We start from the raw sequence: 18,275 nt of genomic DNA on the forward strand, positions 1-18,275 counted from the left end.
TCCATATGTCTTTTTATTGCTAAGATACTAAAATGTGCATGTGGACATTAGACTTCAGTATGATATGTTTTACCTGAAGGAAACATCTGTTCTCAGAATTCATGAAAAAAATCAGGTAAATTATTTCTATTTCAATTTTCTCCTGAAATATTTCACACTAAATCTCTGAATATTAAATAATGAAGCAAAAGCCAACAATAAACAAAGAGTATTGTGAATATGTAGTATTGCAAGAGCATGCACTTACACTAAAATCCCAGAGAGTAGCAAAGTTCATAGCACTTGCTTCTTCAGCTCTTGGGACAGTTTTTCTAGGTAAAGAGCCATATGGCTTTCCCATCAAAGCCTGGAACCAATAAATAAGACAAATTTACATTTTAGAACAAAATATAAATAAAGGGGAGGAATACAGATCTGACATATAGGTTAGAAAGACCCAGTTTGTGCTCCTTAACTGTTTAGTGAGTATGACCTATTTCTCCACTTCTTTCCATACCTCCTCACACTAATAATTGGAACTATGCTAAAAGTATGCAGTAGTGATAGGCTTTTTTAATTTAAAGTGATGTTCCACTAGCATTAGTGCATAGTCAGGATGTACCTCTTACACTCAGAGGCAACAAAGAGGTCCAAACTCCTCAGAGGAGTGAGCTTGTCATACAGACAAATAGATTCATTTTTTCCCCCATTATTGATTTTTCTGCTTTGTTAACAGAACTATATAAGCAGATGCCGTGGATTTAGGTTCTGGATGATGACAGACAGGATGCTGAAAGTCTCCCTCTTACTAGTGAGACAGTTTCCCAATAATATGTCCTCATTGGGCCCTCACAGGGCCTCACCCTGGAAATAGTTGTTATTTTCTCAGTTTTTGTTTCAGTGGAAGACAGAGCTGTTAAAATGCAGCACTAGAAAGTGTTAGAAACTCCTGTCTGACCTTTTCAGATCTGCTCACTAGGAGGCAAAAAAAAGAAGATGTGAAACCGTGAAATCAGGGATACGAGACAACACTTGTATGGAAATACAAGTCCTCTTTTTAGGAAGACACTCCAGTGGCCCAGAGGTACTGGATAAATATTACATTGCACAGAAGTGATTTTAACTCAATTACAGTGTGTGAGCAGCACTTTTTAAAGTGAAGTAAACAGCTCAAAATATAGGAGGCCTCTCTCATGCCTTACCAACACRTGCATGTTAAGGCTGCTGAAAGTGATCCAGGCTGCCCAGCAGGCCTGGAATATGTCTTCATAATGTACGTTATATCAAGATATACACAACTGCTGCTTAGTCTCGGTCCTTCTCCTTGGTTCTCCACAGACAAAAACACAACACTAGTGCCATCCCAGACCATATGAAGTCACTTTGGGAAGATATTTTACTTGTAAAATATCTCTGTCATGTTGATTTTCAAGAGACCTCTTTAGAGTCAACAGTACATGAAGAAAGCACATCTCTACAGCTTTCATACAACTTTATAGCTTTTAATGCCCGAAGACACTACAAAATTAGTTAATAACCAAGTCTTACAGAATCTTACAGGAAAGACAGAAATTAATACAACAATTGTCAATGCTAATTTAAAGCATTCCCACCTCAGGTACCATTACAAGTCCAAAGGTCAGTCCAAAGAGAATCATGTTTATTCCGTACATCCAGCGTAAGAATATGAAATAAGAAGCTACTGATGAGCCGAAGTGACCTATGAAAACACAAGATGTGAAAAAAAGATGAGATGGGTTAGTCCATTTATGTTTCTTTAATTTAAAGTAAAGTTGCTCAAAGTTTTTTTAAAATAAATAAAATCAGAGAAGGCTTTTCATTTTCTTTATTACTATAACCTTAACACCATTCTTCCAGATTATATACAAACATTCAATGACATGATAAAAAATAAAAAACAGAAACAAAAAAGTATAAGTATTATTTAGACATAATATTTGTAGTTATATGAAATACTGTGTCATATTTACTTATACAAAATCCTTTAATAGCAGCATTCAAAGCGAATCACCTTTTTTCATTTTTGCTTTTTCTCTGATGTGCATTGGGAGTATTCTTTTCAGGTTAAGAAGTACCAGTTCAGTTTTAATGGGAAGAAGCAGAAAATTAGCTCAGCTGAACAGTCTTTCCAAAGGCACAGAGTACTTGTAAGTTCTTGTCTAACCCAGCTGCTGCTGCTGCAGTAACAGGAGTTGTTCACCAGAGAACAAAAGATCTGTGAGCGTTGTATACCCCTTTTTATTTTCTCRCATTGCTATTGATGTACCCCACCCCTACCCAGGTACAGAAGCAATCCCACCAAATCAAGTCCCAGACGAAGCCATGGACTACACTCTTGACGCAGCTCTGTGCAGGGAGGAGGTCGCTGCAGAGGAATCACAGGGGAACAAGGGCCTGATCTAAGCAACATCTCTGCAAGTGAGGCCAAACAGAAGTAGCAGTTCAAATTCAACACCAGCTTGCTGCAGCACTGCTTCTGCTGAATATAGAACAGCTGATGGTTTGTTCACCTGGCTGTCAGAATGAGGAAAATACTAGATTTCATTTCTGTTACCAGCCATTCACATGTAAAAACTGACCTTTTCACAAGTTTTCTCCCACACAAAGTCTGCTGAAGGAGACTGGTACGCTCTGATGGCAAATAATGAGAAGCAAATCTCTCTCTGCATAGGAATTTAGATTGGTATATCCACGTTGTTTTGCAAAGCCCTGTAACAGATTTTTTTCCTTTTGTAAAAGTGCAGTTAACACAGCTGGTGCCATCTGACATTTAGCTATGCCCTTTTTATTGTACTAACAAAATCAGCAGAAAACTTAATATACTTAAACTGGTCTAACCCTACGGTATAAGCAGACATCCATTTATAAGAGGCATTTATGAGACCTGTGCAAAGGGAGAAACAAGGCATTTTGTCAAAGATTTCAGTATTTTAAAAGCTGCTTGATTCACAGTTTAGAATGAAAACAATCCTGAAACTCTCCATGAAGAAGTGGACAATCTTAGTAGTTGCCTGCCTCCTGGGGAGTCTGGGCACAAGCCTAACACAAGAGGCTTTAAGTCAGTCAGCCTGGCTGTGCTATGTGAGTGATCTCATTACAACCCAGCTAGAGTTTCTTGGGATGCCATGCGCTCAAACAAATTAAGTGTGGGGTGTCAGGAAGGCTTCTGGTAGCAAGCAACCTTTGATACTATAGGACCTTCCCTGCTGTGCATTTTGTTTTGAGTTAACTCTAATATTCCCTCTGGTCAGAAATAGCTTCCTTTCATGAATCTAGTTACAGTACAAAAATACCATCCTGATGAAATGACTGTTACGCATCTACCTGGAATATCTGTGTTAAGGCACTGCATTGGAATTACATGTATCAGCATAGTTAATATAAGTCACAATGCACAGTCTGATATTGGCCTTAATTCCTTTTCATCAATGAGACAGGAACAGCAGCATCTTATAAGAGGAAGGCTCAGCTGGGAATGAAGATAATTTAGCTATGGTTGCCCTCCTCCAGAATGGGCACATACAAATAGGGGACAGCAGGAAACATGGAAAATGGTAAGATGGTGCATTCAGCCTGTGCCACCTGTGAACAACAGTCTTAGTCTCAGCAGACGTTTGGATCCCCTTTGAAGTGCAGCATGTTTGAGGGATGAATGAAAGTCTAATAATTTAAAGTAGGCATCAGCCATCCTTCCCGAATTGCTGGTGCAGCATCCACAGCCTTGCTATGCACTGGGACACATAGTTCAAATGCCAGCTGTGAAATGAGGAGGTTCACTGTCCCAAAAGGGCAATGTACACTTCCCATAAAACTCTGAAGCCTAGACATTATTAAATGTCTATTCTGTAAGAAAAAAGTAGTGGCCTGGAAGAGTTAGACCTAGCTGAAGAAGGCTGTGATAAAAAGGGCAGTAGTTACAGAAGGGAATGTTATGAAAGCAGGAAGAGCTAAAAAGGAAAGTTTGTCTGTTAGGGCTTAAATATAGTAGTACTTTTTCTATTCTTTTTGTTAATCTCTTTACTTCTTCATTATCTGATTTATTATTAGCAGGTGATATTGCTGAACAATAATCATAGAAATGAGAATTCTTTCAAGGATAGAAGAATATCTAAACTTTAACAATCCTCCTGTTCCTGTTCATAAGCCCATCAGAAACAAGTCTTGGGTAAAGGTTAAATGTGTGGCTAAAGTGACTTTGCAGTTTGGGTTATAGTAGAAATTGGCTATAACAACAGTGTGTCTTCTCATGCCAAAATAATGATTAAGATTTATTCCTCCTACAAGAAGCTTTTTTCAGCCTGTCTAAATCATAATAGTGTAATTGTTGAATTATCTGACTTGCTGTGGTCAGGGTGTTTCCTGGATATGTACAACTGGTCGTGAAATAAGAATCTGACTTGTTTGTTCAAAAGCAGACAGCAATTCTTAGGTTTACACAGCACTGCTATTCTCCTTTGCAGATCACTCTGACTCCTATCAAAGCAGCCTCTTGCTTATTAAAAGTATCTTCCTGAAGTCTATTTATAACTCCCCATTCAGACAAAACTATGGTCCCCTCTAAAAAAAGAAAGGATAAACCTTGTCTCCCTCTCCTAGGAGTTTCCACACAGAATGGGCACAACTCCAGGCACAGAGAGCTCTGACCACGGCAATGACAAGGCAGCTTGGTGTGACGTACTGTCTTCCCTGATCTTTCTAGTATATAAGCAATGGTCCAGTGAAGCTTTCAGTTCAGTAGCGCTGCCAGGCCCTGGTGTGTTACTTGCCACAGTTCAACACATTCTTCACTTTCCCTTTTTTGCCTAAAGCTGCAGCTATTTCTGTTGATGTAGAGTGTGTGAGGTCATTCTGTTATTTTCAAAAAGTGTGTTTAACAGTGGTTTTTTTTCCTGTAAGTTTTCTGCTGATACGTTATCATTTAGGATTAGCCCTGTACTCCAGCTGTCTTAGCAATGTTTAGCTGAAAGCCTGAAAGCAATGAAGCTGTAGTTGTTCACTAAAGATATTAACTGGGACTGAAAAACCCATAGCCCTTGTCATGGTGTGGCTAAAATACATTTTTCTTTTTAAATAGGCTTGAATTTGTTGGCCTTCCAACATCAGTTGACAATGGTAGTGTGGCACAGCTACCCACCTTCTTTTGCATGTGTGAGAGGAATTTTTTTTATAACTCCTAACATTGTTTTACCAGTATACTATACTTTTCTAAGTCAAAGGAATCTTTCCCAGAAGTACTCAGTTGATTTTTTGCTGCTATATGGGACCTTTACTTATGTCTTTTGCAGCCTCCCTTCAACCCAGGCTAATGTTAGGAACAACACCTAACAGCACTAGTGTTAGCATCAAGTTGCTAAATAAGAGCTTCTATTACGTGTTAACTTCTGGCCTGCATCACAAAGATGACAGTCAGATCTGTGTCATTTTATCAAAAAAGACTTCATCTCCTTTGCTCTGTTGATCTTCTAGATTTCAAATGTAGCTATCATTACATTCCCACACTAATATTAATTTATATGGCAGAGGTTGTTAGTGCTGCAAAATGGTTTTCTTTTGGACTGAAACTAGTCTTGTTTTGTCTGTGTCCAGATACAATTTTTAGGTTTGAAGGATAAGCATTAGCTGTTTTAAGTGGATAAAAAATTTCATTTACTTGCCTCATTTTCTATTATAAACAGTTACTGCCATGTTTGGTTGGGATTTTTTATAAGTAGCCCTAGTGGGATTTTAGATGAGAAAATGCAAATCATCCTCATGTGGGAGCAGACATGACTTATACTGAGAAGTAATTGGGTGGAAGCTAAGAGCTGTGAGGGTTTGTTGAGCATAAACAATCCCTTCACACACACATTTAACCAGACGGAGAGTTTCCCTGTATAGAATAGTTGCACATAATTACCAGTCTTTTATTCCATTCACAGACCTGCACCTTACCTGTTCTGTTAATGGGATCCTGTAGGACTCAGAAGAAGTTTCATAAATTTTTTTCTCTAAATGTTATCAATATGCCTGCTATATCAGGATAAGACCTAACTTCAGTTAAGCTAATGGCTGCGTTTATGCTGAAGGAAAACAGCTCACAGCATAGTATCAAAAGCAATAACTGAGGATTATATACAAGTTTTACCTCTAATTTCTTTGGCCTGAAAGGGTTGCTCATTCAGCTTTAGTCCCATGGTCCTTCTGTTGGAAGGAGCAGATCCTACCTACAAACATTTCCCTTTTAAATGAGCTCATCTGCCTGTTGAAGTACACCAAATCTGTATGTGTATTTATATGTTCTAGTGGACAAAATTATCACAGAACAATCAAACTAGTTTAAACATGCCAAAGGACACAGTAATATGGAAAGAAGACATACAGATCGAGCTCTGTGGTGGAAAACTGAGCCAGTGAATTTTGTTATGTTCATATGTTGGCAGGCTGTCAAAAGAGTAGAGGATTGGTATTCTGTTTTGGGACTGTCTCCCACCTTATTTGTTTTTTTAAATGTAGATTTACTGTGTGATAACTGAGCTACAGATCTGTTTGCAACTGATTTTTGTAATATACATTAGCAAAATTGAAAGCTCTTTCTGAAAACAAAAGATTCCCAACTCTTCTTAAAGGAGAACTTGCAATCTCCTTTAAATCCATTTCCCCTTCCTACCAAGTCTATTGTCACATGAATAACGAGGACCACTGTGGACAATGCTTAAAATTTCTTAATATGCAATATGATACCTAATTTTAAACTCTGACAAGATGTTTGAAATAGCTGAAAACTCCAATCAGTCACCTAGAAATCTTTCTGTCTCCCTTTAAAGATACTCAATAAATAATTACATGCTAGGCAGAAAGGCCAATCTTTGCTTCTTCTTGCATATAATCTAAAGATTATCAGAAAGCAATGATGTTACCAGATAAACAAACTCTTCTTGTGCAACTCCAGATCATTCTTCATTTTTTTTGTATAACCTGCACAGACTGAGCATTCATTGTATATACCAATGATTTTCAAGTCTTTGTTTCAGACTGGCTATGTGTCACAGATCTTTGAGGCATCCCATACTTAACTATGAGATAGATTTAAATGGAGCGTTTTCTTTGATGTCAAGTTTTCTTAATTTTAAATAATCCAGGAAGATTGAGAAAATTAAAGTCATCAAATGGCTGAGGACTTTAAATATCCCAGAAACAGACTGAGAGAATATATTTCATATTTTCACTTATCAAGAGATAAAATCACCATTTTCCTACCTAAGACATTTTTGTTTTTCTTCTGAAAATCTTACCTAAATTTCTGAGAAGTCTTTGCCTATTTTTAATATGTAATACAAAAGCTATAAAATCAAAGGAATCAAAAATGACAGAATCAGAGGAATTAAGAAGAAAAACATGAATCATCAGAAATAATTATTCCCTTCTATCTTTAGACATAGAAAATAAAGCATTACTGCCCATCAGGTACTGCAAATGTCCTATCTCATTCCTACTCCCTCTCACAAATGGAATTCCAGGAGCAGCACAAACAACCTACCTTACCAGTCACAATCTGACATTTACTGCTTGTTTCACCATTCTGTCTCCTAAAACGAGCTATTATATGCACAGTGGGCCACRTGCCTCCACATTGCCCTATTTTGCCACATGAGACTACAGTTTGTGGGAGCTAACATAAATAAGCACTCGCTGCAAACATAGCTATGTTTAACCGTGGTATCTGTCTTTTAAATAATGATCCTGGTGTCCAGTCATTTTCTTCAACCTTTCTTGAGTTTTTTTTGGTAAACTACAGAAAGAGTGGTTACGGGTAAGTTGATGCTAGCACCACCACCAGGATTCTCTAAATTGTACAGTATGCCACATTCAGCACAACTTGTGTAAAGAGAATTTTAAGTAACCAAAGGACCAAACTGTAGTTTAATTGCACTTCTTAAATTACTAATATTCAAAATACAGGATTGTTTCTGCAAGAGAAAGCAATTGCAACTCACCTAAGCAGTGAGTTGATCATATAGAACAAAATGTAACAGAAGAGCAAATTCACAATCTTACCTCACCAGCTTATTAAAAACCATTATCTTACTGTGATTTTGGGAGCTTCTAAGTGACAGTAAAAATGTTCTTCATTGCAAGAGCAAAAAATAAATAGATATAGACACAGGACTAGAAAAAATAATTCATATTTCACAAGGAGAGAAATGTGGTTGTCAGAAGTTATTACTGACAGAACCGCTTGTGCCAGGACTACTCGCATACAGAACCTAACAGACATATCACTCTCACAAATCCTCAAGGTGTCCATTACATGTCCAGACCAATAAGAGACCACATAAATGTTGCTGCTGGGTTTGAATTTTATCTACATATATGCAGCAGCTTCTCCTAAGCTCCACTCTAAACCAGCCTATAGAATGTATGGTTGAAGGCTTTATATAAGTTATTCTCAAGGATTCTTTTGCAGTCCAAAGCTCAAAAAAAWTCACAATTTATTATTTTCTTGTTCTTCTGTCATTCTGGTCATTGTATTTTGATACAACTTGCATCCATAAGGACCAAATCAGTCTCTATCACACTCTCAGCTGAAGCTCATCAGAGTCATAGCTTAGCTAAGGTACCCATGAAGTCAAGCCAAGTTTCCTTTAAAGAGAAGGCTGGACATTAAATCTGTTACTGGAAGTGGAGCATAAAGCTGACTTGTGTAAAAGAAATGCTCTCAAACATTGCTGTGGTACTAACTACAATGTTTTGTCTACATTTATGCCTAATATATGGTGACATCCAAGATCATGATTTTTTCCTCTGTGTTGTATATTGTTGGAAATGACAGAAATAATGCCTAAAGATTCTCTTATATAAGGCTCAAAATGATGAAAAAGGTCACAGAAATAATTACATAGGACAAAATGAAATGAAGGTAGAAAATAGCTGTATTCACAGTTTTCCATATTTAATTTCAGTACTGGCTTCTGATCTATTATCTGTGTGTTAGGGATTTTTGTCTGTAAAGTGACTAACACAGTCTCAAATATATTTTCAAATAGCTGTAATGTCAAGCTCAATAAATATTAATGAAAAAAGATAAATTCATAACTTTTTATACTTTACATTTGATACGGACAGGTATTTCTAAAATATAAAAAATAGCTTTAAAATTCTCATATACCTCAGCGATATGATAGTAGGTACTATTCTTTTGTTACCTTCTACAAGTACTTACTTTCAATCTCCTTAATTTTCATTTCCCAGGGTATGCAGGCTGTCTTAAAATTCTCAAAATCTCTTTGAAATTTCATCCATTTCTGAAAGGGTCACAGAGAAAAAAAAATACAATCATCTCAGTATCTGCATGCCCACTTCTGGTTGCTGTCTTAGATCCTCATGGGAAGTAGAAGGAGCCACCTGTAGTTGATGTTTGCTACTGTAGCAAGCAATACTGCTAGCTCTGCTGGGAATTATCTGGAAAAAATATATTTTAACTATTTCTTCTTTGAAATTGAAAAACCAATAAGGCTGACTCAGGCCAGAGCTCCGTCTATCCCTTATCTAGTAGCAGCCAAAAGTAGGTACCTGGAGAAGAGGATAAGAGTATGTAACACCTTCTTCTTAGTGCCTCCCAGGTGCCAGTCTTTTTCAGCTCTCAGCTCCTAAGCCAGATGGGGTTATTACATATWTCAAAACCCTTTCATGGGTTTTTATGCCATGAACTTTCCTTGTAACTACTTGAGCCAATGTAACCCCTTAATCATCCACAGTATCCTTTGGCAAAGAGAACTGCAGCAGAAGTGCTAGTTTGTGAAGAACCATCTCCTTTTGTTGGTTTTGGATGTGCTTCCTATTGGCTTCATTTGAAGCCCCCATTTCTTCCGCAAGAAGAATGATTAAATAATCCCTTCCTTTCATACCATTCATTTTTGAGAATTGTTTCTGAGAATTTAATTTCTTCTCCCTTTTGCTATTCAAAATTCAAATCTGGAGCTCAAGCTGTGCTATTTAATTGTAACTACTCAAACCACTATTTTATCTATTGGATAAGTATAACTTTTATAATCAAGCTTCTTGTGCACAGCTGAATTTGAAAACCTAATTATTTTTTGTGAAAATTAATACTAATTGAATGTGACTGCACAAAAATGCATAGTCACAAAAATGTGACAGTTGCCCACAGAAAAAACAGTTAACTAAGGGCAAACCTGGCCATAGCATGTAGTCCTGTCAAATATTATTCTTAGGGTGTTTCTGCATAACATTTGAGTTTGGAGCAGGAACATGTTTTAGAAATGAGTCCCAATTTACCACACTTTGTTTTGCTTTGCTTTGCATTGCAGAGTGGTGTCAGAGCATAAAACTAAGCCAAAAGATGCACTCAAAGTGCATTAATCCAAATCAGCTGCTACTGGACAGTCCACAGGATCACACCAGACTTGGCTCAAGGTGAAAGCTTTCAGGACATATGTAGTGTGGACACTGGGTTCTCACCAGCAACTGCTTAGCCCTTCATTATGCTCCTGCTGAGCAATATGGGCTGACACAGCCCTGGAGTATTGGCTCAAGGAAGATGCCAATGGCATTTCTGCTAGGAGAGAAAAGGCTCTTTCTGATCTTTCACAAAGAGTTGGCTCAAGGAAAACACCAGGCCTCAGGCTTTGGATCCAATTCACAGAGGAAAGCCAAGGTACACCCGTATGAAATCAAACTCAAAAAAACTTGACTTTTGTCTAGATGGTAAGTCTCAGTCAAACTGTGTGTTTGCATTGGAAAATCTGCACAGGATAGCAATGGAAAAAGAGTTAAAATGCAAATAAAACCGGGAATTTTATCTGGAAGCAGGTGGACATATGGCAATATCTACCACAGGCTCTCTGTCTGCATTACATGAACTTAATGAAATAATATATTTACCTTGGTCATCATCACTTTGTAYGCATAGAACTTTTTTCCTTTTCCTTTCCCAAGGGCACCTTCAAACTTTTCAACAAAAAGCTGGGCTTCCCTGGGAAAAGAAAGATACAGATGATATGTTTGTAAACAGGATATTGTCTCTACCACTGCAATACATTTCTTTGGTGTGTCCTAACCCCTTCCCCATCACAGATTTTTGTATAACATTGTTCCTTACCAATACGCAGAAAAGAAGCTCTGAGAGGTTGTATTTCACAGAAGACTARTCATAGGTAGTGCAAAAAGAAAAGGGAACTTGAGTCATTGCTCTAATTCAAATATATTTKCAGATATCCAGTTAAGGTTATCTAACATTTGTAGTTTCAGTCTCTTTTCTTAAAAGTCCTTTTGCTTCATTTATAAGCTGTTACTCATCTTTTGAACCACTGTTTTTGTCCATCTACCTAACAGAAATTTATTTGGTTTTATTATTTTTTTCAGAGGTCGTCCTGGTTCCTCTGTTTTTGAGGAGCAATTTAAGACTGGTTTTAATTCAGCCCTTCAGAATTTTTGTGTAAATCATCTTTAATGGTACTATTCTCAATCATTTCTTATATGTGTAGCTTCAGTGACCCCCACAATATCACTTTTCACCTTATAAAGATATGGAAATTAAATAATGCCCTAGTGATGCAAATATGAAAGGGAGATCTTTTTAATTGGTTTTAAAATGCTTGATGTCCATGTATTAAARCAATAAATAAATGAGATCAAGAATGTATTAATATTTCTTCCATTCCATTGTCTCTCTATGTAGAAAATATGTCTTAAAGGCCATATGTGTTGATCTAAAACACTGGAAGATAAAGTAGGATTTCTCAGCCTTAAATGTATGCATCAGAGTGAATAACTGCTTTACCATCAAGTGAGACAATTGACAAGCATTTTTTATTACATTAGTTATCACACTACGTGCATGGGGAAAAGTAGAGAATTAGAAAAGTGTTAATTGTTATATATTTCTTTCTAGAAGCTGTGCAGATAAGTTCGCTGAGTGAAATTCAATATCATGCCTATAGCTCCATCCCACAGATTTAAGCCACACGAGAAAGTGAAAAGATTGTGTCAAACTGCAAAACTTAAAAATGACATGCCATAACTGAGGTGATGCAATATAAAGCTGCTGAATCCATCATGTATTCTCCAGGAGCCCTCTGAGTACAGAGCTGCTCTGTTGCCTTCTGTAGTTCATATCTTCACCATGCCAGTGAGGCACCAGCTTGAAAGTTGGCTCTTCTAGTGGTCGACATGCCTTTGCCACCATCTGAGCCCCAATTTTCCTCTTTGGGACACAGGTTAGCAAAAGTGAAGAGGCACACACTAGAATGTGGATCCCAAGCCAGTCACTCTTTGTTTTTACGTGGCAGAAGGCACACAAGGCACAAGGCACAGATGGAAAAATAAAAGACCCCGCTCCCTCATCACTACCACCATCACATATCCCATCAGCTCACTCCTTCAAAGTGTTCTTCACAAACTGAGTCCATATCTGTCAAGGCTTTAGATCTCTTTTTCTGAATTTTGTTCTTCCAGATCATATGTCTTCTGGATCTTGGAGTCTGACCTTTCTGTGCTTTAGCTATCTTTGCCTGACACTAACTGAGCCCTTAGATTTTTGCTTTGCGACAGTCCTCTGAGTACTTCAGAGATTTTCTGGCTAAGCACTAATATCTCATCCTTTCATTTTAATTTGCAAAAAARTCTGCTTTTAAATTCTAGCCATCTCAAATAAATTAGAGAAAATCAATTCTTCTAGCTTCAGGAAATCAGGGTTCAAAAGTCCAGCTTAAATCAATGTCCTCAAGGTTTAAAATCTTGCACTGTTTGGAGAGATATAAGGCAGTTCTAACAGATGGCAGCTTCCTTGTAAACTCAGGAGTCAGTGATGGAGTAGTACCATAAAAGCCACCAGTGTAAACTGGGCTTGTACCAATCCCTCAAACAATCATATCAAATTTTTGACTTAAGAAGTAAGAGAAAAATCTCCTACCAACAACYGCTGTAACTGATTCAAGCACTGGAATGAAGAAAATCAATGTCACTCCAGTCCTCAAAAAGGGCAAGAAGGAGGAACCAAGCAACTATAGGCCGGTCAGCCTCTCCCTCATCCCTGGAAAGGTGATGGAAGATCCAAGATGATCCATGGATTCACCAAGGGGAAATAATGCTTAATCAATCCAATAGCCTTCAGTGATGGAATGACTGGCTGGATAGATGAGGGGAGAGCAGTGGACATTGTCTRCCTTGGCTTCAGCAAGGYTTTTGACACTGTCTCCCATAACATCCTCCTAGAGAAGCTCTGGAAGTGTGGGTTAGACGAGTGGACAGTGAGGTGGATTGAGAACTGCCTGAAAGGCAGAGCTCAGAGGGCTGTGCTCAGTGGTGGAGAATCTAGCTGGATGCCTGTAGCTAGTGGTGTCCCCCAGCAGTCAGTACTGGGGCCAGTCTTGTTCAACTTCTTCATCAGTGACCTGGATGAAAGGACAGAGTAGCTCTTCAGCTAGTTGGCTGATGATACCAGTCTGGGAGGAGTGGCTGATAACCAGGAGGGCTGTGCTGCCATTGACAGGGACCTCAACAGGCTGGACAGATGGGCAGAGAGGAACCTCGTGAAGTCCAACAAAGGCAAGGGCAGGGTCCTGCACTTACAGAGGAATAACACCATGCACCAGCACACATTGGAGGCTGACCTACTGGAAAGCACCTCTGTGGAGAAGGACCTGGGAATCCTCGTGGACAACAAGTTGACCATCAGCCAGCAAAGTGTTCTTGTGGCCAAGAAGGTCAACAGCATCCTGGGGCGCATGAGGAACAGCATTGACAGCAGGTGTCAGGAGGACAGGCGATCCTCCCCCTCTGCTCAGCCCTGGSGAGGCCACATCTTGCGTACTGTGTCTAGTTCTGGGCTCCTCACTACAAGAGACGTGGAGCTACCGGAGAGAGCCCAGTGTAGGGCTACAAAGATGATCAGAAGGCTGGAGCATCTGCCCTATGAGGAACGGCTGTGAGAGCTGGGCCTCTTCAGCCTGGGGAAGAGAAGACTGAGGGGGGATCTTACCAATGTGTACAAATTCGTTAAGGGGAGGGTGTCAAGGGGACAGGACAAACTCTTTTCAGTAGTGCCATGCAACAGGACAAGAGGCAATGGGCAGAAACTGAACCACAGGAAGTTCCACCTGAACGTGAGGAGGAATTTCTTCACTGTGAGAGTGACAGAGCACTGGAATAGGTTGCTCAGAGAGGTTGTGGAGTCTCCTTCTCTGGAGATATTCAAACCTAAATGGATGTTATCCTGTGCAATGTGCTCTAGATGACTTCTTGAGTGGGGCAGGGAGAGGTTGGACTAGAWGATCTCCAGAGTTCCCTTCCAACCTCAACCATTCTGTGATTCTGTGATTTGGTGAAGAGGTTCATGAAAAATTACTGAAATCAAAAGCTACAGAGCCATAGAAAATTGTTCCTCCAGTCACTGATTACACATAGGTTTGCTGCAGAACATTAAAATTTTCAATTTTTTTAATTGAAGCAGTAAGTTAGAAATTCAAGAGAATAATATTAAAGCAACCATAAGCACAACTAATCCTCCACAATGTTTATGAACACATTTTGCATCTGTAGTCTTAAATAAGTATGTTCTGCTATAAAATTAAGCTAAGCCAGAACAAGAAGGATCTTTTCCCAATAAGTCATTAAAAAAATATTTTCAACTCTGATTTCAAGCCATGTGTTCTCTTGTGTGCAATATATTCTTTTTTTTTCTACACACACAAAAAATTTTTTCTTATTCCTCTCTATCTCCTGGACTCTACCAAATCTATATTTAAAATACTCTTTAGAGTGGTATATAAACTCCTTCTCTGTCTTCAGGCTTTCAAGACAGACCAAAACCTTGCTGTTTGATACAGATCTCCACAGTTAATATTGCTGACTTTCCTGAATGCTTCCTTGTTTTCACTTTGCCAGTGGCTAACTTCTCCTGTCACCTTCCATTCCCTCTTTGCCAAAACTAATCCCCTCTAATTATGACAACAAGGTATTTCAAACAAACAGACTATGACTGTTAACATTGCCCATTTCTATAAAGTAATAGCCAAAATCTTTATCTACCAGGTAAAATATAGTACGTGCTGTATGACATTATTATGCAGTTGAAAGAAATGTCTAATTATTTTGTAAAATGGAGAAGAGTAAAATCCCTTTCATGTGTCAAAAGAGTTACAAGCATGTCTTACCTTTTTTTGCATATAGTGGATTTCTCTTTACCAATGACATTTTAAAGAGCGTTTTCATACCAGAGAGTATGAGGCTAGGTCTCATTTAGAGAGACTAAATGTCATAAGAAAATCCCACCACATAGAAGCATATAGAGGAGTTACGTGCCTGATAGCATCCTATCCATTAGCTGTAGTCAGGAATATTTGTATGAGTAATTTACAGATCTTATTTAATTGGTAGTTAAATGCAAATCTCAGTAATAATTTTATTCCATGCAAAACTCTCACTGGAGTTTTAATGAAATATGTGACAAGCAAATTTATTGCAAACGTAGAGCTTGAAACAGGGTCTATGGGTAATGAGGCAGAGAATGTCTGTTGCTATTATGTGCAAGGCAATAATATGGAAAGCATTACCACCAGATGATGTTGAAGCCATCAAACAGAATGTGTTTTCCTTCTCTTCCTTGTACTTTCTTCCCTCCCTCCATGTTAGTCCCACTGGGTTGCTCCTGACTTCTCTGATTTGTAGATTAAGAAAAACTTTCCCTCATTTTTGCTTAAGCGTCCTGGCTTTAAAAGTTCAGTAACAACATAGCAGTATTCACTCATGGAATGGTTTTGCAATGACCTTTGTATGTCTGTGACACATGTTCTTTTTTGTTAAGTACAATCCAGTATGTCATTTAATTCAGATTTCTACCTTGATGTCTAAACTAAAAGACTTTTATCAAACTTTATCCTTTCTTCCRTTTCTCTTGTACTAAAATAAAATATGGAAGCAGAGGGAAAGACTGAGCAGTAAACAGGAGCCTTAAACCAGGGGTCCTATTTTAAATGCCTTATCAACAATCAAAAACCCCAGACAAACATATGCACACCTGCCTGAGAGTAATGCAACTTAGCTAACATGAGGACGTGTCAAAAACAACACAGAGAGACAAAACCAAGCTTTGTAATCACTGGTATCATGTGTTATAGGTAAATTATCTATATCACAAGATAGGCCAAAGTGTACCCCGTTAGCTAACTGTGAATTTAAAGAAGCTTCAGAGAAACCTTATTAATTGAATTACCAACACAAGGAACTACTAAATGTTGCATGGGGCCAAGCATTATTGTCCCAGAGAAGCCTGAGTTAATTATTAATAGTAAGTGTTGAGTTACAGCTTCCAAAGTGCTAGATGTACGGTACTTTGAGCACTTCAGCATTGCAGAGAGAGGATGAATTACAGCTCTCAGAGGTTGTTGCTAATGAATAGGATTCAAGTGTATTGCTCACATTTTTCAGTAACAGTTCAGAAAGGTTTCAGTCTCCAAGACCTTAAAACTCATTAAAAAGAAATGTTGTATTAATATTGATCGCCGAGGACTTCTTCAAGTCTTGAAAAGATTGGCTCAAAACTGACCACAAAAAAACTGTTGCCAGGCAGGGGCTCACTTGGAAACCAGTTCAGCAGAAATAATGGGCAAATTATAGTGTTATTTAATACCCAGCTGGCCTCACGAACAGCCACACTGGCCTCAGGGACTGGCAGTATGTTCGTAGTAAAAGAATTGAAATACAGATACACTGGAGTATAAAAAATACAACATCCAAAGAGGAGACATTTCCTCCATCTCACAAAGGCACCTTATGAATCTTTATTTTTTGTATGCTTACAGAAAATTCTGTTTTCATTTGATCTGTTTTGATGGATAATTCGAGTTCTGTAGTAAAGCAAATGGCATTAAAGAAAAATATTTTAAAATCATTGTACTATATTCTGCCCCGACTCTTGAAGAAAAGACTGTTCCTTAGATTATTTAGAAAAACTAAAAACTCCTCCTGAATCTCTTTATAGTCTGTGTGTAATAGCGAGTCCTTTAAAATCCATAAGCTTGACATTTCACTGCCTTCTTTTCATAGCACTATTTTGTTTGTTTTGAGAGTTTTCTAATTGGCTTGAGGTACACCTCTAAACTGAGACTACTATTAGCGCTTTTGTGGGTCCTTGTGTACAATTCTCTGATTACATGGTAACTTAATAGACTTTGTTAATAGATATAAACTGCATGGCTGCTAATAGCCCTTCCTATTTTATAGCACAAACCTTTATGTAAAATGTGGAGTATACTAAGAAGGAAAATAAGATTAGTATTCAAGAGCTAAACACAGTAGCATAGCTTTTTAAATCTTTTCATTAATTTCATATCTGTGCAAAATCTATCTTGGAGAAGGCCCAGAAAGGAGCACAATTCTCCAAAGTAGACTCTCAGCTATAAATTCGTATAGCTTTCCCTGGAGCTTTTCCAACTTGCAGCAACTGAAGCTGTGGCCCCATGAGTTTTATCTTTTGCATCATTTTCTAATTCAGAAAATGTCTTGATAGTTTAACTCTCTTTCTCTAAATCTCATTCTGGTAAGAAATGACTGATGGCCAGCTGATAGCTCTTCAGCTAATTTGGGCTGGTGTAGGTAGCCAATTTTGAGAGGAAATGTGCACAAAATATCATCTCCCACAGATGAGGTGCAACACCAGCATTCATAAACCCTGTAAACCAGCAGGAGAAAAAGTAGAGGGCCTTCTGAAGGAGGGCATTTTTCTATGAAAACAGAAAAAGCGGGGCTTCAGCACAGACTGCTCTGTCCTTTGCTTGAAGACTAACGCATTTATGATTAGGGACGGAGGGGTGGGGGGAGATGCTGATTTCTATTTTGTGTCTGTCTTTGCCTCTGTCTCCTCCTTCCCCTCTTCAGACCTGCAGAGGTCTCAGCATGGTGTCACCAGTGGGGCTGGAGCCTAGCAGGGACAAGTGTGCCCCCATCTGCAAACTGCAAAAGAAGCAGCAGCTCCAGAGGCTTATCCTGACTCGTGRGTCTTCCGAGAATAATCAGAGGCTATTTGAAATGCATCTTTTAGATGCAGGAATGTAAACTAGAAATTAGAGCTGATCTAATTTTGTGGTGCAGCTCAATTAAGAGAGCCATTTCAGCAATAAGTATATAAATCAGGTTTCAACAGAAGGTATTTTTGACAAAGCAACCAGTTTGGTGATTGTGTTATAAAATTATTTACTGATTTGCACATTTCAGAACAGAAGAATGAAGGAAAAGATGTTTTTACAAAGCAGTCACTAGAGCTGCATAGAAATTGACTT

The 18,275-nt window shown here is 38.3% G+C and overlaps 1 protein-coding gene across 1 annotated transcript in view; it reads right to left on the reverse strand.

The window, feature by feature from the left end:
• The window catches only part of TMC1 (transmembrane channel like 1), a 67,726-nt gene that overhangs the window by 38,742 nt on the left and 10,709 nt on the right, over positions 1-18,275 (reverse strand). The window contains exons 5-8 of the mRNA XM_085312322.1: positions 10,882-10,972; positions 9,200-9,281; positions 1,593-1,699; positions 248-346 (exon numbers count right to left, since the gene is read on the reverse strand). Coding sequence (XP_085168448.1) covers positions 248-346; positions 1,593-1,699; positions 9,200-9,281; positions 10,882-10,972 — 379 coding nt within the window. The remainder of the gene's footprint in view (positions 1-247; positions 347-1,592; positions 1,700-9,199; positions 9,282-10,881; positions 10,973-18,275) is intronic.

Source organism: Rhea americana, unplaced genomic scaffold, assembly GCF_003343005.1.
Source record: "Rhea americana isolate MKP2758 unplaced genomic scaffold, rheAme1 scaffold_11, whole genome shotgun sequence".
Lineage (NCBI taxonomy): Eukaryota > Metazoa > Chordata > Aves > Rheiformes > Rheidae > Rhea > Rhea americana.